Source organism: Haplochromis burtoni, unplaced genomic scaffold (genome assembly GCF_018398535.1).
Source record: "Haplochromis burtoni strain Fernald_Lab_line unplaced genomic scaffold, NCSU_Asbu1 Contig_126, whole genome shotgun sequence".
NCBI classification, from domain to species: domain Eukaryota; kingdom Metazoa; phylum Chordata; class Actinopteri; order Cichliformes; family Cichlidae; genus Haplochromis; species Haplochromis burtoni.
The window spans coordinates 85053-106177 of NW_024582487.1; the positions used below are offsets into that span (position 1 = coordinate 85053).

General features: G+C 41.2%; 1 protein-coding gene across 6 annotated transcripts in view; it reads right to left on the reverse strand.

Moving 5' to 3' along the window:
* Positions 1 to 21125, reverse strand: part of col12a1b (collagen, type XII, alpha 1b) — a 149016-nt gene that overhangs the window by 53564 nt on the left and 74327 nt on the right. For 5 of the 6 annotated variants that reach the window (XM_042224026.1, XM_014336010.2, XM_014336012.2 and 2 more), the window contains 13 exons: positions 20492 to 20631; positions 20259 to 20388; positions 20035 to 20174; positions 17248 to 17377; positions 16179 to 16318; positions 15194 to 15323; positions 14018 to 14157; positions 13766 to 13895; positions 11683 to 11822; positions 9996 to 10125; positions 9257 to 9396; positions 8760 to 8889; positions 4872 to 5014 (listed from right to left, as the gene is read on the reverse strand). In XM_042224026.1, the coding sequence (XP_042079960.1) occupies positions 4872 to 5014; positions 8760 to 8889; positions 9257 to 9396; positions 9996 to 10125; positions 11683 to 11822; positions 13766 to 13895; positions 14018 to 14157; positions 15194 to 15323; positions 16179 to 16318; positions 17248 to 17377; positions 20035 to 20174; positions 20259 to 20388; positions 20492 to 20631 (1763 nt within the window). The remainder of the gene's footprint in view (positions 1 to 4871; positions 5015 to 8759; positions 8890 to 9256; positions 9397 to 9995; positions 10126 to 11682; positions 11823 to 13765; positions 13896 to 14017; positions 14158 to 15193; positions 15324 to 16178; positions 16319 to 17247; positions 17378 to 20034; positions 20175 to 20258; positions 20389 to 20491; positions 20632 to 21125) is intronic. The other variant, XM_042224027.1, reaches the window with a different exon arrangement.

Genomic DNA, 21125 nt, shown 5'->3' on the forward strand with positions numbered 1-21125 from the left:
GGATTATCACATCATCTATGCTCAGCTCTTTAGCTGGTTTGTGGGCCATAAAAGTCTCTGCCGTTACATCATGGGAAATATATCTTCTGCTTGGACTCGAGTTCCCCCTCTTCTTGGGACTGGTTTGGTTGCAGCAAATGTTTTGGGCTGAAAGGTTTTGGCATGTTGGACCATGAAATAGGTTTCACAGCGATGATGTAGTGGCTAAGATCCCGCAACTGGAAGCACACACACACCTACACATGCACAACTGTTAGCCTGGGGTTAAAGCCCACCAGTAAACTCTAAAGTGAGGACAATGGATTGGACACGGCCCTTTTAAAACATTATAGTCATTTCCTGAAAGCAGTACTGCTCTCGAGGGCTGGGATGCACTTCATTGGCTGAAGTAAACCTGAATGATGAGGCCGAAGTATGCAGTTGTTCTGGGTAACTGATGGGCTTTTAAATGGGACACATTCATTGTTTTAAGAAGTAGAGGCAAACTGAACAAGAGAGTGATATGGCATTTATAGATTTGTAAGTAATTCAAGACGAAGCCCATGAAAAGAAGTTTCCCAGGATGTCATTACTGATGCTTGAATTCTGATGTATGTATATAACTGCTAAAACCTAATAACAAAAACTTTTAAATGTTCTTTCACAATGCTAAGGTTGTTAATCCAGCTTTAAATTATTTTACTTTTATACAGGCAGAGATTATTACTGATCCAGAGATCATAACATGTCACTGAAACTGAGCTCCTTATAGAGATGACAGGGGGAACAGGATGGCAGGCAAAAAAAAAGTCCCAAATAAAAACGTATCTCAACTTTCATGTAAGCAACTGTAGATATTGCCAGTGGGAGTGAATTATACCATTTATAAAATATGATGAGGGAGATAATTACAGTACGGGGTTATCTCCCAATCATCAGCTACAAAGTGATGACCAATAACATCCTAGAGCAGGGGTAGGGAACGTTAGTCCTCGAGAGCCGTGGTCCTGCAGGTGTCAGATCTCACCCTGGGTCACCACACCTGAATCAAATGAATAGTTCATCACCAGGCCTCTGGAGAACTTCAAGACATGTTGAGGAGCTAATTTAGCCATTTAAATCAGCTGTATTGGATCAAGGACACATCTAAAACCTGCAGGACACTGGCTCTCGAGGCCTGGAGTTCCATACCCCTGTCCTAGAGGATGTCTAAGGAAGGCATCTAGTGCACTCTCATAGGCGTGATCCCATTAATTTCTACAAACAGATTTATTCATATGAATATGCAGAATCTGTAGTCAAGGAACACGATTTTTGGTACCAAAAGCTTTTTGGTTTCCAATTTTGATGTACTGATTAACCCGTATGTGCAAGCTTTGGTAGCATGAAGCTAAACATTCTCTCTGGAGGGATGGGATTTGCAGGAATGCAATTCAGAAGCATGAACATCATCTGATTCCACTTTATCAGGTTTTATTAGCTAGTCCTGTAATGGACTGGTGACCTGTCCAGAATTTACTCAAAGACAGCCAGGACAGACTCTAGCTACAACAGCAGGTTGGATGAGTGCTTACCAAATGGATGGATGATTTATTAGCATTTTTAAATGATGACCAGCAGACAGAAACTGAAATCTTGGCTTGGATACTTGCTGGCTAAACAGGGAGCTCTAAACAACCAGTTCCTCAAAGACCAAGTCAGCAAACTAGCCAATGGGTTCGCATACTGGGATCCCTAAAGGTAAATAGACGTGTTTCTTAGATTAATAGTGCTACAGCACATACCGATATTTTAAACAAACATGTGCTTCCAGTTAATTCCCAGTCAGGTGTAGGTGGCTGCTGTCATCCAGCACCTTCAAAATGAAGTGAGACCTTCTGTTATCACCTAACATCAGTGCTGGACCTTACTGATATTCTTCAATGTGAACAAACTGCAGCCATAGCACTGAAGTTTTGACCACAGCTTTAGATTTGTGCTTGGAGGACAAAAAAAAAATCACATCTGGAAACAACATTAAAGCATGCACATACATTTGATCTTGTTTTTTTCCTTCTATAGAGCACTTGTTTAATGCAAACCACTGATGTTTAACCAGAATAAAATGTACTGTTAAAGAGCTTCTCTGCTTCTCAGTTCTAATAATAATACTGATAACATACTCACTTCAGCGCGTGAAATAACAAATCTGTGATGTAAAATTCGATAATTTAGACTGAATTAGTCAAAAAGAGTTGTGAATCTTTGTACTTCTGAACTCATCTTTGTGTCTTCTTTCTGTGGCCAAACCAACTTCCTCTCAGACCAAAACAAAATCAAAGTTAATTAAATGAAAGTACAACAACAGTGAAGATAGAAGGAAACAGAGACCACAGGGAATAATAAACTACACAACACTAACTTCACAGCATCTTCAAAGCTGATTCTAATCATCAAAACAGCCTTGTTAGATTACAGCCTTAAAGCCCCCAGGAACTCTGACCGTAGGAGCCGTTGGTGACGTCAGTCACAGATGCGTCCGGCATGCAGTGTTTCCAAACTTCAGTCATAGAGTTCAAACTTTTTGTGGGGAAAAAAGCTTCTTTTTTTCTCTCCCTGAGACCCAGACATTTGCACTGGTGCATTAAATCAGTGCTGATGGAGACATATGAAAAGCCGACAAGTCATGATTTCCATATTTAAGAGCATTACCGTAATTACTGCTGTGCAGACATCTGCGCAACATCACCACTTGGTGAAACAAATAAGAACGAGCAAAAGAGACCACTTGTTGTTTCCATGAAACAGACCGGCCCAATGAAAGCAACACTCCCACTTTGATTTCACTTTTTTTTTAATCAGATGTAGAAAACACAGATAAAAATAACTTAACTACCAAAATGACTACAAACAAATACAATAATTTTGGTTATTAAGTTCACATCCAATATACAGGAATAGTGTCCAGTTTAGAGAAAAGCCAGATGTATGGTGATGTGATGTGAAAGACATTTGTTTGTACGAGCAGAAGTTAAGTCTTGTTTAGGGATTTCCATTCATGTCCTAAATAAATAACATTGAGTACCAAGCTAAAAATAACAACAAGGTCAAGAACCAGCATTTATAGCCAAGTCAAGACTCTTAGGTCAAAAGACTTTCTGAAGAAAAATCCCTGAGTCAAAAACAACAAGGCCCGAGTAGAGACCCACAAGTCACAAGTAAAAGACCAAATCAGGGCCACTAAGATCCAACAACAAAACAAATCCAGAGCTAGGTCAGGAAAAAGGATAGAAAAGGAGGTCCCGAGTCAAGTCAACAAGTCTCAAACCAGAGCTGAGCCAAGACTTCCTAGATCTTAAGGTGGGAACTAAGTGCGTTCTCACACCTATGGCTCATTTACTCTGGTTTGAATCAGTTGATGAGTTTATAAACTTGTAGTTTTTCCATATGGTTTGGTTTCTTTTTCACACGGAGAAAAATCCAACTGAGTCTGAATGCATCACTACAACCCACGTGAGAAGTTCGGTCTGCTTATTGGCCAGATGTGTCTGGGGAGGAGCAACAAAAGCAAATACAGGAAGAAGGTGCTGTGTTGTGGACTAGTGGAGAATTTACGTTTTATTTCTTGACTAAATGCTAGCTGTACAGACCTCCGCGCATTTATATTTACCTCGCCACATTCAGAAGAAAAAGCATATGTATCTACTGGAAGTTTTTTACCTCAAACGTGGAACGTACACCTGGTAGTTTGTTTGGATTCAGGTCACGTTGAAACCATAAACTTACAGCTCTGGAGTTCATTTGGACCTGCGCTGAGACCCTTTGGAGGTTGTGGTCTTGGTTGTTTTGGACCACACCCAAGTGTGATTACTGTGTTCATATCTGCACAAATGAACCACACCAAGGGGGAAAACTAATCGAGTTTGACTAAACACTGCAGGTGTGCAAACAAAGAAAGTCGAGTAAGAACAGCAAAAATACAATAATACAAAAGTCGGATCAAGAATTCCCAAGTCCTTAGTTGACATCTAACACAAAGATATGCCAGCCCAAGTAAGATCAGCAAGTCAAATGTCAAGAATGGCATTTTCCAGAAGAAGAAAGCCAAAGTGAAGTCAGATACTTTGGGTTTGGTGTCAACAAGCTATCAAATAAAACGGCATGTTCAGAAATCTGAATTGAAGACAAAAATCTTGAGAATATAGCTGATTTTCCAATGATGGAAAATGCAAAACACAAAATGATTGGATTATTACTTTATATTTACTTATACATCAAGAGAAAGAGCAAGAGAAAGTGCAAACCCACGTTGGTAAAGCCGAGTCTTTTTGTGACTGTGTCGTGTGCATATCTCTGCTAAAGTATAAATATACGCTGGATTTATAAAGCTTAATTTGCTTTTATGTATTACATTTCCTTAAATTTTGGTTTTGGACTACTTTTTGGAAAAAAAAAACATGATCTGTAGAGATGTCTTGAATTCTGGGTAATCCTGATACTTCTTGCAATTTTATAAACTATTGATTAAAAATAAAAATAGCTGACCAATTAGTTGATATTGAAGATAATGATTATCAGCCATAATCTCTCCTTTATCTAAAAACAAACAAAAAAACCCAGGATAAGATCATTCATTTATTTTCTCAGTGTAATTCCACTTATCTCAGGAATTTCCTGGAGGCACATCATATCTAACAAGAGCTGACCTGCAGCTTTTGGAATGTGATGACTTAAACTGGGAAAAAATATTATCCAACCTCACTCTTTTATGACTGTTAAATCACACAAGAGGTTGTTATTTTTGTGTCTTCACATTCTTCACTCCTCATGACCAGACAGAGAGATTTTCCTCCCCTCAAGGAGAATTCTGCTGCTAATGACAGTTTGTGTTTTAACTGCAGAAAGCTACTCACCGACTCAGATGGGCTTGCACCGGTCAGGGGGGCGTAAGCCACCCGGTACTGCTGAACCTGGCCCGTGGCTGGCTCCCAGCGCACATTCAGGGTGTTGGGGGTGGGATTGTACACCTTGATATTCCTGGGTGGCATGCGTGGAACTGCAAACGGGAAAGAGGTGAAGAGAATGTGAAGTTAGGAACAAGGGAGAGGTGTTAGTTTTCCTCACTTAGCAACACAAAATCAAAACTAAGGGCTTGTTCCAAGTACATCTTACTTTATTGCCTAAAACTGACGGGACAACTAATGGATTTAGAAGAGATTACATTCCTTGAAATGTGAGTGTCAGTAAGTGAAGAGCGGAACAGAACACGGAGGATTGGATCCTTGGTTTAAGTTTAGAGTTAAAAAGCAATGAACTTTTTCAAAACATTCTTCAAGCAGCTCAGAAATGCAGTGAACTTCAAATTATTGTATTCTGTTAGAAGTGCAAATGAAACACACTCATCTATATTCACTTCTTTTCAACAGGCAGATGTTATAGTTTGGGCTTTGGTCTCTGAGTTTCATCTTTATGTTTCTTGTAGTTTTTTTTTATGTCCCAGGTACGTCAGCATCTTTCCTTTTCCATTGTCTCAAGTGGCTTTAAAACCCAGTTGGAACCTTTTACTCTTATTTTGCAAACTGAAACTAATAAGCAGAAACCTCTAGTCCCAGCCCCCGCAATACTGCCTTTTTCTGTTGTAGGTAGGTGTGAAGGGGAAAATCACACTACGCTGTGCAGAAATGTACTTTATGCCTTTATTTAAATGTAAGTAGTTAATCTGGATTTTTGTTTTTGTGAATTTCTGTGTATGTAAACAGCAACAGATTTGTAATTTCCTCCATATTTATCAAAAACAGGCTGCATGTAATGCCCAACTTGATTCCGTTTAACTGCAAACTGATAGCACACTGATGCCTGATGCAGATGTCCACTCCTCCATGAGTCTGTTTCTGCCAGAGGTTTTTTCTTCCCACTGTTGCCTCATAGGCAGTCATCCGATTGTTGGGCTTTCTCTCTATTATTGCAGGGTGTTTACCTTACAATGTAAAGCACTCTTAGGTGACTGTTGTTGTGATTTAGTACTATATAAATAAAACTGAACTGAACCAATGAGGTTGAAGTGGTTGAACAAAGTGGTTGAAGACCTGGTGCCTGCCTTTGAAGCAACCGCTTCAAAGGCAACGAGCTCATAGTTCATTGTACACAATCACAATAATTTTGGTCGGGCTGTGGTCTCCAACCAACTTTAGCATTAGCAAACTGAAAAATGATCAGTTGAAGTCAAAGTTACGTTTAAAGTGTTTTCCAACTAGAAACTGAAACCCTTCATTGGGCTTTCAGACCTGCTGGTTTATGGCTAACTTTAGCGGTTAGTCTGTTTGTGTTATTGTGTGACTGTGGTGTTCTAACTAAACTAAAATAAACATGTCACAAAGGGCTGTAAGACAATAACTTATGTGGTGAAATGCTCTGAAGCGTAGCCTTTACATAATCAAACAAGATAATAACAATTGGATCGTTTAAGTTATTTGAATCATTTCTAAATTCTGTTAATCGCGTTTTAATTTGTGTTTATTTTTAGAATGTGATTTACTTTGTTGGTAAAACTGGTTCAATACAACAAAAAATGTATTTTATGAAGAAAGAATCTGTAATCCAAGAATTTATATCATTGTGAAACTACGGGATTGAAATGATATGCTGAGTGCAGCACAAATCTGCAGGACAGTCAGTTTACAATGTCTATGTGTAGAGAGAGAAGTAGCACAGATTTGGATTTATGCAAAAGCCTCTTTTTAAACCAAACCAGATGTGTGTATCCCCCGGTATCTTGAGCTCTAGCCAGTAAAAGGAAAACTAGATGCCTCCTCCTCGATAAGGTAAAAACCTCCAGAGTGAAACCTTCACAGTCATTGTTTTCTGTAAAGACTGTCATCCAGGGACAAAATTACTCTGTCCTTCAGAGAGATTATGTAATCTGTAACATTTAATTTGCTGTTTCTGTCCAGACCAAACATGACAAATTTCTCCAGGAAGCAAAACAGTAAAACTGGACCAACACTGGTAATAAAACTTCATTAATGTCACCCTCGGGCTCATATTCTCTGATAGTGAGTCACTCTGAGGTCCGATGTGTCACTGCTGCTGCTGTGATAGAGAGGTGGTGTCATGTTCCAACACGCAGATGCTACTGGTTCGCTTATTGCAGCAGCCAGCACGTCTTTATAAAGTGCTTGATATGTAAATGATCGGAGGACTTAAACAACCCTTCCAAACTGTCACATTTTTAGTCCTTGCTGTCTCATATTTCAGCTTTAACAAACAAAAAAAGTCCAACCGGGTATTTGTGGATCGGTTTCTGGGAATCCAACCCGTAAAACAAAAGGAGCGTCGCCTACCTGAACCTGAGTCACCAACTTCTGCCTGCCATAACCAGTATGTGTGTGTGACAGCTAACCATAATAACCCAACCGCGGAGGGATGGTAAGGGAAAAATATTCCAAGATTTCAACACGACACCATTTCTAAGCAATGAAACGGCGAATGAAACACCATGTACACCGAAAATTAGACAAGGGTTGTGCAAACACCCCCCCACCTAAAACTATCCTGACAGGACAGAAAATATTCAGTTCCAGTTTGGCTGCTGGACCCGTCTGTGGAATTGTTTCCATGCCTCACTCCAGTGGCATCACATGTCAAAACCCCAGGATGCATTTCTGCTGACAGAGTGTGGCATGCCATGTGGGCAGAAACAAACCCAAGGAACCCAACAGGACATCAAACCACAGAGATGCAGACAAACCAGCAGTTCTGCAAATGCTTGGAGGACCGAGTCTGGGAGGACAGATTCTTCAAACGGTAGTTTTAGAGTTGTTTTCTTCATTGCTATCATTCACTTTCTTCAGCTTCTCTTATGTTCCATCCAATCCTCCAGAGGTAGGAGGTGTGTGTGTGGGGGGGTGGGGGTCTGATTTAAAGGTTCTGGCAAATTCTGCAGATTGCAGTACCTTTTCCACGAAGGTTTACCTGGAAGATAGGGTTTCTCTATAAAGTTAATGTATCTGGTGTCAAACTTTAAAAAGAAGCTGTAATTTGTGTGAGTTGAGGGGGTTCATGTTCACTGCAGGCCAGCAAACACACTAAACCTGTGTCTTGGTTGCATTAGAGTGGAGACATAATAAGATGATGATATTATCCTTTATTTATCTCAGCAAAGGCATGAATGTTCTGTTTCTACTTAAGGTTTACTGACAACTCTCCATTAAAACCACGACCTCTGGCCTTTGTTTGCTGCTGGTGATAGATTTAATCTTGTTCAAGTGAAGCTCAGACTTCATCGCTTGTGCAGATTCTCAACAGGTCAAAGTTGCACCTTCAAAGCTCGACTCATTCGCTTCTGACCTGTGGCTCAGATCAGTTTTCTGCGATCAATTTACAAACCAACATTCGCTGATGCTGACATTTTTAAGCAACTTTTTTTCCTCTTCAAGGAAGAGCATTTCTTTATCCAGACCATTGAGATACTGACAGCAGTTATAAAGTGCCCCTACTGTGCTCATTTACAGCCTCATAATTTTTAGTATTTAGTTACAAAAATGTGCAGCAGCACCTGTTTAAAATCATTCTGGAACATTTATATTTTCTCTCGTCTCTTCCAGGCCGCCCCGAAAAGTTCTAAAGCCTGCTCTGACTGACGTGTCTGTCAAACAGCAACATCTGGAGCTGCAGCACTGCCACTTTGAATGACATCTGTTCTGTTTCTTAGTAGTGTGTAATGTTTACTGCAGATAATTCAAAAACCTGATCACAGGCAGGGCGGCAGTGCACCTGTAAATGCTCTTGTTCTGACAACTTACGTGTCTTTCCCTTGTCTGACTGGCGGAGACCTTCTCCTTCGGGGTAAACTGGGACCACGGTCAAAGTGTAGGGAGTGTCTGATAGCAGGTTCCTTAGGATGGTGTTGGTGGTGCCGCCGGACACCTGCTCCTGTTCGTACACAGAAACACAGCTGTCAGTCAAAAGAAAGCAGAAGTGGCGGATCTGAGGAGGATCATTCTGGCACTGATTCTGCAGTAATCATCCACAGAAACAGGAAAATTAGACTTTGGTGAAAAACTAGCTGGACCCCTTGTACAGAACATGCAGAGTGATGAGAAACATGACACTGGTTGAATCAGAAACAGCATTAAAAGCAAATGCCGAAGTGTGGGTGGGCTGCAAGGCAGTTTGCAGATTTGGGCAAGTTAAAGCAGATTAAATAATTCCTGATATGCAGAAAAAGGCATCTGATGAGCTAATGCCCAGTTTTCCTTTGTGACACATAACAGGACAGGAAGTCAGTGTGATCTCTAACCATGTCCTCAGCGCCTCCGGACGCGGGCACGTAGAAGATGCGGTACTGCCGGACGTTGCCCTCCGCCGGTTCCCAGCGCACCTTCAGGGAGCTGGTGGTGGGATCAGTGACCTGGAGGTTCTTCACTCCGCCCAGAGCCTCTGTGAGCACAACATGGTGGTTACATTTCAGACCAGTTTCCTCGAGTGTCAAATGTCACAGAGAAGCAACATCTGCTGAGTTTCATATACCTCTTTAGCTAAACCTTCTACAACTGCCATGTTGGTTCTTGATATATTAAAGCTGAGTATTCTCCTCTGGCCAGTATATCTACTCTTACAGAGTAGTTTTGGTTTGGGATGTTTGTCTTCTCTACACTAAACTTCTGGTGTTCAAAGCACCCAAAAAATCTAAAAATTACACTTGAAAGAGTCTTTTTTTTTTCTTCAGAAATCATTATCCAGTTATTTAAAAAAAATCTAAAACCTATCTGTGAAAGGTTTTATAAAGGAACTACTTTCTTTCTTTCATCTTTATCCACCTCCCAAAAAGGTGTGCAGCCAGCTTACATTACAGCGCACCTTTAAGGTTTGCATCCTGTCATGACCATGAGGCTCTTTTTATGGATAGATTCATAATTTCTACTGCAAAATATAGTTGGTGAGTGTAGTTTTGTGGAAAAAAGTAACTCCTGTATCAAGTCTGTGGATTTTTGAGTCGCAGCCTCGTGAATCCCAGAAAGAGAATTTGATGCACTCACTGGTCTTCCCGTTCTCCGATGCTCGTTTTCCCTCCGTGTCGGGGTAAATGGGAACCAGTGTCACTTTGTACTCAGTATCTGGACGCAGCTCTCTCAGCACTGTGTTGGTCGTAATCCCAGACACCTGAGTCTGTGAAGGGAAAATTAATAAGCAAATATCTGCCACGGACGGGTGACTTTAATGGAATTTATTTATCTCACTGGCTGGAGGTGAGAAAATGATCTTACTAAACACTGTCCAGGATCATATTGTATATAATGTGCTTTAACTTAGTCATTTAAAGTCAGTCAGGGATTCTCACCTGGGACTGAAGCAGCTTTTAAGAGAGATTTTTCCCGCAAACCAGCCACAGACGTTGGCACCTTTGGAAAGTTTGCACTCCGTGGCTCCAAGCAAAAAACTTACACAAGGCACTTATATTTTTAGGTGCTCTGGACCACAATTCTTAAAATTATACTGTTTTTACTTCGTTTTTGTTTTCAACCAATGTCCATCATTTACTGCCATAAATTTCTAAATACAAAAGAACCCCCACTCTCATGAAATCCAGAATGAATATGGCCATACGGAGCTGCTCCAGCCAAAAAACTCTTTGCATGGGGTAAACATTTTTCTTTAAACAATCTTCATGTTGTTATTTATTTATTTTATAGATTTAGTTCCACATTGAGACTTCCGTGAGCTATTTCACGACAGCTGCCGTTTGGAATTTCTGTGACGGTGAAACCAGAAACTAAAGGACATTCAGTGTCTCCTCATGGTTGACTGCTTCTGAATGGTGCAGGGAGTCCCTCACAAAAACAAAGGAGCGACCTGTGTTATTCTGAAGTATAACTTCATCATCTCAGATTCTGAATCGAGGCAAGGATTAAGCCTTCTGCTCTTGTCTGTGTTTGGCTGTTTCAGCTGTAATTCAGGTCATCTCACAAACAGATGTTTGGGGCCAGTCATTGTCTCCATTTCTGGTTTTAGACACTTCTTCTTCACATAGGTGCCTTTGAACATTTTTAATAGTCAGGTTTCTTACTTATTTTTATCCTCTTTGGCCACCTCACTCCGAGATGTAGAGGTCAGCACAGCTGGATTAACAGGAAGTGAACAGGCTCCCTGATGATCAGCTCTTCTCCGTCTCCACTTACTCATTTGTTTAAATTTTCCCAGAACTCTTGAAATCAGCTCACACGTAGCGTGAGAATGAAACTAGCATCATTTATTCTAATACTGTAAAAAATAAAAACCCCAAACAGAAACACGCACTTCGACGGTTTTACGGGTTTGGATAAACTAACTTGAACTGTTTGCTCACGTCAGCTCGTCGCAGTCTCTCATTCTCTGCTAATGTTCTAGGCATCAACTCGCAAACAAAGACGCTATAAAACTATAGAAGAATTAAGTGATTAGCGGCACATAAAATATCCTGTGGCGTTTTAATTTGTGCTCCCAGTGAGAATTCTGATTGTGTTTTTTGTGTCATGAAAGGAAGATGCTATAAGGCTTTGATGCACTCGTGTGCTCCCGAGAAAAGTCTGAACTCAGCTGAATTTAGTCAAATTTGATTCAGTTCATCTTTCATCATAACAGGTTTGACATTTATAACAGAAATAATTTAAAAACCCGCAGCTGCTAACATTTATGAAAACCGGACCTGCCTTCTTTGATAGGATTATGAGGTCAGTAAAAGCTTACCACGCTTTCCTGTCCTCCAGCGGCGGGGACGTAGATGATCTGGTACTGTCTGACATCGCCCTCAGCCGGGTCCCAGCGGACCCTCAGTGAGTTGACGGTGGGGTCGGTCACCTGGAGATTCTTCACTCCACCCAGAGCCTCTGAAACAGACAGGACACATCACAGCCTGACACGATGCGGGCGGGTGGAGTTCACCTCATCAGGACAGACCAGATGTTCCAAAGCCGGGGAGGCTGTCAGTCACAGAGGAGTCTTCTTTCCTTCCTGTGCCTGTCTAAACTTTCTGGTATTCCATAAAGAAACCCTATTAAACTGTTTTTTAGACATTAAAGAATTCCTCCAATAAAAAAAAAGTTTAAATAACTGCTGCAAATAACCCTTAGCGTTTGTTTTATCCTGCAGGGTGCTCCAGATGGATGCGTTTGCCACATCAGGAGTGTCCAGATGTGTCAGACTCAGGGAAGTTGCCTAAACTTTCTGGCATTCATTTGCAAGCCACAAGCGTTCATATAAACAGGGACTATTTTCTTGCTGTCTGGCTGAAAACATCAGACCTTTAAGGTGGTTTTTCTCATGATTTGACTGCAAACCTTACATTGTTGGCAGGTTTTCCACACAGCTGGTAAAAACGATGGTTTAAAAAAAGGACATTATTGGAAAGAACACTTAAATAAAAGCACTTTTAGTTGGTGGTGTGTGCTATGAGTCAGCTTACTCTTCATGACTCTGGCTGTAAGTGTCAGATGGTTCTGGTAATGCAGGACAGATAAAAATCGAAGGAAGTACCTCAAGCTTATCTGTAAAGACTTTCTGCTAGAAAGCATCAATCAAGTTTTCTATTGTTTTTAAAGAGCAAAAAGAGCAAAAACAGCCTCAATCTCACGGTGAGGCCATTATGTGTGGTCAAAACATCGACCTCTAGTGATACAACAAGAAAAGATTTTTAACAGAAGACAAAATAAACTTCTGAGAAATGCAGAAGGTGATGATCGCATATTTGACAAAACTGTCATCTGTCTTCACTGGCTGTGATTCATTTGGTCTTACTGTGTAGTGAAAAGTGTGGTAAACCCACAAAAACAGAGGAAAAACTCATATATGATGATGGGAAACCCAGTGTGTCAGTCCAAAGACACGACACAGGCGATGTAGTGGAGATGTTACTTATGGAGAGATGGGCAGCAGTAGCATATTGTTTTACTTTTCATTCATTTTCTGTTTTTTTCTGTCTCTGTAAAAATGACCTCCCCGGTGTCTGTGAGTGTTTCCGTCATGTGCTGCGCTGTAATAAAAAAAAAGTTCAAATACAGACAAAGATCCCGTAAATAAATAAGTCTTGCAAACAATAGCACGAAAAGAATCAATTTTATAGATGCAATAAAACACGCGTTCTTTGGAGAGGGCTCTCGAACGCACCATCAGGGACAGATTATCAAAGCAGTCCAAATTAATAACTGCATAACCGCTGCTGGATGGTGAATATGAAAACATGTGGGATCGCTGGGGAAATACTCAGAAAGGGCGGGGCCTAAGTGGAAATGGCTAATAAAAAAAACTGCCTTTTGATGCTCATGCCATCAACGGTTGCCCAGGTGGACAGGCCAAAACCTTCCTACGGTGCAATAAACGTCTGTAAGTGTGTTTTATGTTGATGTAGTGGTTCCATGTTGGTGCAAAGAAATGTCATGTGATTTCCTCTGCAATCGAATTTCCCCACATCTGTCTAAAACGACAGAAATCCTGAAACGTCTATAAAAATTGGATGTAGTGACATCACCCATTGGTTGTGAAGTCCTGTTCAGAAGCCTCGAGGTCATCATTTCCTCCAGGTCTGACTGTGACGTGCTCACTGCCTGCAAACACTGCTAACACTGAGGATTTAAAATGCCAGGACTAAAACCTTCAGGTAATGCCATCTTTTACACACTCTGTGGTTTAAGAAAATCCCACTGTTCCTTTTTGGTCCTGTCTGTCTGTCTGAAACAAGATTTGGTCATCTGACTCTTTGGAGCAACGCACACATGCCTCCAGGAATCTAAAAAATGCTGCTCCCCTTTGTGAAAACCCTGAGTGATCCACTCACTTGTCTTTCCCTTCTCCTCCTGCCTTATGCCCTCCACGTCTGGGTAGACTGGAACGACCGCCACCTTGTACGCGGTGTCAGGGTCCAGGTTCCTCAGGATGGTGGTGGTGGTGCCACCAGACACCTCCTCCTGTTCAACAAAGTGCCAATGCCTTCATTAGCAGATTACCTGATTACTGTTACTTTTACTGGGTATTTGAACCAAGATAAGACCCTGAAATTGGTCCATAAAACAGTTTGTTTGTTTTGTACCATGCGTTCTTCTCCTCCTGGTTGGGGCGTGTAGAAGACCTTGTAGGTCCGGACGTTGCCCACTGCTGGATCCCAGCGCACTGTCAAAGTGTTGATGGTTGGGTCGATCACCTTCAAGTTCTTTACTCCACCCAAAGGATCTGAGAAGGAGGAAAAGGCACTTAGCGCTTACATGGTATCTAAAATATCCCTAAATATTTCCTACCTGCATCCAGCCCTAGGGACTCAAATATTTTTAGATTTAAACTTGAATTGTCTTTAGATTATTCCCAACATCAAATCAAGTTCATGCTTGATTCATGAAAGATGCTGAGCAAGAAAAACGCTGTTTAACTCTGAGAACTGTGATTTCTATAAAGGGTCATTAGGACTCCAGTTATGCCTGATTTAAATTTGCTGGATTGTACCTTCAGTGTGGCCTCCTTTTCCATCTCTAGACACTGGTGCTATTCATAAATCACTGCCTGACTCTGATGTCCAGGTTCACTGCTGTCGTTGAGAGCATTACAAAGACCCAGAAACCTAACAGCAGCCTTTCAGGCCACAGCGTCCAAGCCTGAAGTCGGTGCGTGCGCTCAAGATTTAGCATTAGTCGTTTCTGAACATTCCCCTTCCATTAAATTCAGGTGAATGCTGCCATGAAGGGAAAATCAGGTTAATGTAAATGCAATGACTGCTGCTTTTTAATGGTGGAATTTAACACAGGCTATGTCGGTGATAAATCTGATATAAGTCTGTGATTTGTATGTGATATATGTGTGTGATATATCGGGTTTAGTCTTCAATGCTGGCACAAAAAGAAAATGCCCACTTGGGTTTAACAGCCTGACTAAGCTGCCATTATTTTAGTGTTTCCATTTAGCCTTGGATGTTAAAGAAACTTTGTTAACCATCTGAAGTACTTTCATTATTTAGGATGATTTCAAGTAAACTGCTGGCTTTCCCACAAAAACCATCTGACAGAAATCTTCAGTTTTATATTTATGTCTCTGTTTTTCTCTCGTCACTTCATATTTTAACATTTCAGAGTTTCCAACTGTAATCAGACATCTTCATTAGGTCTTGGGTCCATGTAGATGTAGCAGCTCATTATTTTTCCTTATAAATAAGACAAAAAACCAAGTAAAATTACTTCAAACCACAAGTTTTAGCTGTAAATCAGTCAGCAGGACTCACTTGTCTTCCCATTTTCGGACATGGGCTTTCCCTCCATCTCGGGGTAGACGGGCACCACGGTGACAGTGTACTCTGTGTTTGGATCCAGGTTCTTGAGCACCGTGCTGGTGGCGGTTCCAGGAACCGAGTCCTGAGTTGGGGGGAGGAAGAAACGACTTTGAACTGGATGAACTCCTTGATCTGGAGAACAAATGAGCGCTTTGGCAGCCGCAGACAGATTCTCAGAATGAGCAATGTCACCGTTTAATGTTTTCTTGGACACAGCTTCACTCAGTATCAGGAACAGTTAAGACGGAAAGATGGATTTCTGCACAGGGCTACCACTTTAAAGGCTGTCCTAGGACAGGATGGAGCTTCAGATAGAAAAAATGAGAGCAAGTCTTCCTTTGCATGCACTCCTTCAGGCCTCTGCTGCACTTTCAAAATTCTACTACTTCTTTGTCCATTTAATCTAATTTTTCTAAAATGTGCCAACACGCTGAGATAATGAAATAAAACAAATCAAATCATCTTATTTTACGACATCTTCTGACATAACCTTTGGGGTAATGAAACTAAACAAGATATCACCACAACTTCAGAGAGAACAGTCAAACTTTCTCCTGACTCAATAGATCTCATTTCTCTGTCAAATGTTTTCCATTATTTGCAAGAAAACATAATTTTTTTTAAAAAGGCAACAACATCATCTGGTGGTTTTCATCTTTTGATATCGTGATCTTACAACTTTTCCCAAGACAAGAACGCTCTGGTGTGTAACTGCCTTGGAAACGACCTCACGCCGCTGACTCGACGCCACAGTGAGAGCCAAAAGGGAAAATTAAGATCTGCTCACATGGCAACCTGATCTCCCCTTAAAGACGAGACTCCTAACTTTGATTCATCAGAGGTCCAATTTTACACACACAGGAGCACTTTGCACTGGCTTTTTGCCCACAAGGATTTTTAAAGTAATTAAAGTAAGAAGAAACTTCCACATCCTTACCACATCCTGCTCTCCTCCAGCTGTGGGCACCCAGATTACGATGTACTCGCGCACATTCCCCTCCGGTGGCAGCCAGCGAACGTTCAAGGTGCTGGTGGTGGGATCGGTCACCTGCAGGTTCCTCACAAAGCCCAGTGGCTCTGAACAGAAGTACAGCCAGAACAGGAAGTCAGTCAGTGCCTGGATCTGAGTGACATATCTTTAGTGTAGTCAGAGGTTAAGTGGTTTCTGGTGATAAGTTTCAAATCTTTAAATAGGGAACTTTGTGAAGCTGTACAAACGTTTGAAAGAGGAAATCCTGCAGTATGCCCTCAGTCTGCACCTCTGACCCTGGAGTAACGACACTCGATGGAAAAGTCTACAAAGTACGTTTAATGTTACGAATGATATGCCGCAAGTACTGTCCTTAAAAATGTTGCATGTGAATCACTGATCGCTATGGTAGATCTACCATCACTATTCTAACCTGTGAAGATGGCAGACTGCCTTCAGATTTTCCCGTCAGTGACAGAAAATATTCCGTTAACGTGATGTCTAGTCTGGACTGGCTTGAAGGCCGGGATCAGCATTGGCCCGGCTCTCTGCTCTCTGAACCCATTATTTCCAGTGGTTTGTACCTTGCTTCGTCATTTTTCACTGCTTTTTTAAGCTTTCATTGCTATTCACTGTGACAAACACCCACATGGCCAATGCAAACGAGGCATCCTGCCAGGTGAGGGAGGCAAAATGGAAAAAAATGGGATATTCTGTGTCTTTGAATTTGCTTTGGCCAGGATGAATGCCCAACTGGAAACAGGTCTCTATTTAACATGTTATAAGATAATACATAGCTCAGGTCGGCTATGTGTTCCTCTGAAAACGTTGTAATCTGCTAAAAATGTTTCTTATTGATGTAATGTGGCAAAGAGCAGTAAGCCAAAACCGAGCCAGTTTTCCTCCCCAGTCAACTTTCAGTTCAGTCAGACTCTGTTTAATTGTTTCTTTAAGGCTCTGGTGTTTTTTAATGTCCTTCTGAGCACATTTCTAAACATACTATGGGTGTCACGTGACCTCAAGCCTCGATACTCACTTGTCTTGCCAGTCTCAGACAGGCTTGGTCCGTCTCCCTCGGCGTAGACGGGGACCACGGTGACAGTGTAGCGGGTGTCCGGCAGCAGTTTATTCATGACGAATGTGGTGGTACTCTCAGACACGGTCTCCTACGAAAAGATGCATCAGATTTATCCTGAAACTAAATCCCAGAGAGTCCATATGTTTGACCTCAACAAGGTCAAAACACAAATAAAAGTCTTCCTGAGAAAGTGTCTGAGTCTCATGAAAACAGTAAATTGGCTTACCTTAATGCCTAACATGGGAATTTTTAAAAGCTGAAATATTTCTTGTGTTTTAAAAAGAAAATCCCTTTTTTGTTTTTAAAGCAGAAGAATCTTCTGAAACAACCTGTGGATCATCACAAGGCCTTTTCTACAGTGGTCCAGTTTTTATTCTGCTTTCAGGAGTGGTTTGAAAAACATCTAAACACTAGACATATTTCTACGTTCCTCAAGTTTTTTATTTATTGCATTTTCTGAAATGTTGCTTTAGTTTCCTTGTTGTTGTTGTTTTCAAGGCCACCGTAGACCAGCAGAAACAAATAACACCTTTAACACCTGTTCCTCTGGTAAATATTTCTTCCCGGTATTTACAGTTTATTTGACATTTTGTGTGCGCAGCATTTTGGTTTGTGAGACAAAACCACGCGAGCAGCAGTCAGATTCTTTTGGTCGAGCAGTTTGAAATTCCTTTGCAAAACTAACGTTGATGTGCTAATTGAGGGGTGAAGGTTGTGCAATCGACAACGATAAATGAGTCGCTTCTGAGGAGACAAACCCGAGTGGCCAAATCATCTGTCGGCTGCGTTCGCAGCTGTTAGTTAGTGCTGATGGCACTGCAGAAATATAAAACCCACAAACATGTCATACAACAATGCAAGCTTCACATTGCCAGAAAGGATTTAGACGGTTTTGTGTGGCAACTGCATGACGGGATTATCCTGTCAAAAAGCATGACATCACCAAATCTCTGCTGAGAGCTTTGATCGTTTTGTCTTTTTTAAACTTCTGCTGAGCATCTTGGATTTTTTTTTTTAGTGCCGTTTCCTGGAAAATTTATCAGACTTTTTTATTACAAGCTTTAAAAGAGTTTTACCAAACTCCCTCCAGCATTTTGTCGAGTGTAAAAACACATCAGGGGCAGAAAAAAGGTCTGTCAGTATCGCGTGATGACAGCTTGTCAAAGAGCAATGATGCTGTCAGCAAAAGGAAAAGAAAAGAGTGAACACGCCGAGTAGGACTCAGATGTTTAATAAGCTAATGCCAATCTAAAAACTGCTCATTTCAGAATCTGCACCGACTGACATTAAACCTCAGGCAAAGAGATGAAGCCCAGGAGGAAGTGCTAAAAACTGCAGTTCCTCTAACGGCCACTTGAGGCTGGCTCCAAAACCGAGTCATTTCCCATAGAGTCCCATGTTTAAACTTCCAGCTTTACAGCAGAAATAAACATGTTTACAGCCTGCTGCAAAAATGATTATAGTCTCTGTGGATAGTCTCTCTTTTCATAAAAACTGCACAAGGGAGCTTTTTTAAAAAATGACTTAACTATAATTTGAATACTGTTTAAGACTTAAAGTTAGAGCTGTCGCTCCTCTGACTGACAGGCCACTGCATTTTTCACACCAAAAGTTTGTTTACTCTGATACAAATCAGCTGAATAGTTTGCAAATGTGTAGCTTTTAGCCATAATTTGGTTTCTTTTCACACACCAAAATCTCCAAGTGATCCAACATGTGTCGCTACAAATTGCATGATTTGTAAGCGGTGGTTGATCTGGGCCAACTACTGGAGGGTTCAGAAGGTGACAGGGTCTCAGAGCAGTTGTGGTTCAAACCCTGGTGCGATTATTGTGTGCACATCTGCACAAGGGAACCGCACCAAGGAGCAAAACCAACCAGAGTTTGACTCAAACAAACTTTTTATTTTCTGAGTTCACATAGCTGCTAAGATCCCAGTGAGTACATTTTGTTATAAGTATGAGGGTCCATGTGCCCGCTTGTGTCTTTTTGACTGTGCAGACTTGCAGTAGTTTACATTACAACGCATGAACTATGCACATTGGATGTACAAATTTTATGACTTGCAGACCATCCGAGGTGTCTGTGCTTCAAATCACTTTTTTTTTATTATCACATCACATGTGCAGATACATTGGTACAGCACATGCGAGTGAAATTCTTGTGTGCGAGCTTCACAAGCAACAGAGTTGTGCAAAATACAATAACATAAACAGGCAAAATATACGAATGGCTAAATCTGAAACTAATAAATATATGTACAATATATAATAGTATATGCAAAAAAAAAAAATAATAAATTTCTGGATGTGTATACTAAATGTTTTGGGGAATTAATTTAAAGTATTTCACTCGTCTGTTACTGTGGATGCAGATTAATAACAAAGCTGATGACTGTTTTTTCCTCCTGTGTATCTCCCTCTAGGATTAAGAACGTTTTTCTGATTTCTGAACTTGTCCTGCTAACGCAGCTGATCATGACTGTGATTGGCCAATTCAGTTGGATTGTTTCCTTTCATGCATTTCTTTTCAAATCGAGTGGAAGAGACTGGATCATCTCATCTCCACCACCAAGTGTGTTTGACACAACCCCCAGAGCGATCAGGGCACACCATGTCAAAAAAATGATAATCCACAAACAGTGAATCACATTGCGTGGCTACATCCATTTACAGCCTTCTGCAGTCTTTAGAACATATCAGTTATCAGCATTTACATGATAAATTCTATGAAGAGAGCACTTACTTTAATCTCCAGGCCTCCATCCACAGGAACGTAGATGATATTATATCCCTGAACGTTGCCGTCAGCAGGATCCCAGGTCACAGTGAGGGTGGTGATGGTCGGGTTGGTCACACTAATACCACGTACTCCGCTCAATGGCACTGAGGGTGCAAATGTGATGAGCGATTAAATGACAATGAGTTTTTACATAGGGTTCATTTTAAAAATCTTCTACAGTGACCTACATGTCTTTCCATCCTCAGACTGGCGTTTGCCTTCCCTGGCAGGGTAAACGGGTAACACTGACACCGTGTATGGAGTATCGGGCATCAGGTTCCTGAGGATGATGTTTGTGGTGCTCGCAGGAACTTGTTCCTGTTTGGCAAAATTAGGAAATAAAATGTTGCTTAAATGCTTCAGGCTCATAATTGGTTGTTTCCTGGAGAAAGGAAGCGGTAGGGCGTGCATGGAGCCTCACCATCTGCTCTTCCCCACCGGCTTTGGGTACATAGAAGACCTTGTAGAGACGAACAGCTCCGTCAGCAGCATCCCAGTTCACATTCAGAGAGGTCATCGTGGGGTCAGACACCCTCAGGTTCTTTACTCCTCCCAGAGGTCCTAAACAATAAGTGATTTTAGATTTAGACCACGTGAAGAGCCTGAATTAATGATTCCAATCTGTCGTGTTTCCATCATGATTTCATTTTGTTTTTCACAATAAGAAAAGACGAGGGGAACAAGGCTATTCCTCGATCTATAAAGTGAAGGTGTTATTCATTTGTGCTGGTGGTTTTTGTGTTGTTTCTTCTTTTTTACGATATCCTTTCTTTAATGAGCACAACTGACATCTGCTGTTTAGTGTCTCCATGTCTCAAAACAACCTCCCAGCAGACTAAGCACAGGGCAGAGAGGACACTCGTGGGTTCTCTGCAAAAACTGGTAAATCTGTTATTTCAGGTCATCTGATATTTCAGTTCTTGTTGTGTTTGTAATCATTTTCAGGGCTCAGGAAGGAATTCTGTTTGAGCCACAGGGTTTCCCCTAGAAATATGACCCCATAAAAAAGGAGATTTGGAAGCACGTGTAATCTGATGGGTCCAAATATAACTTTA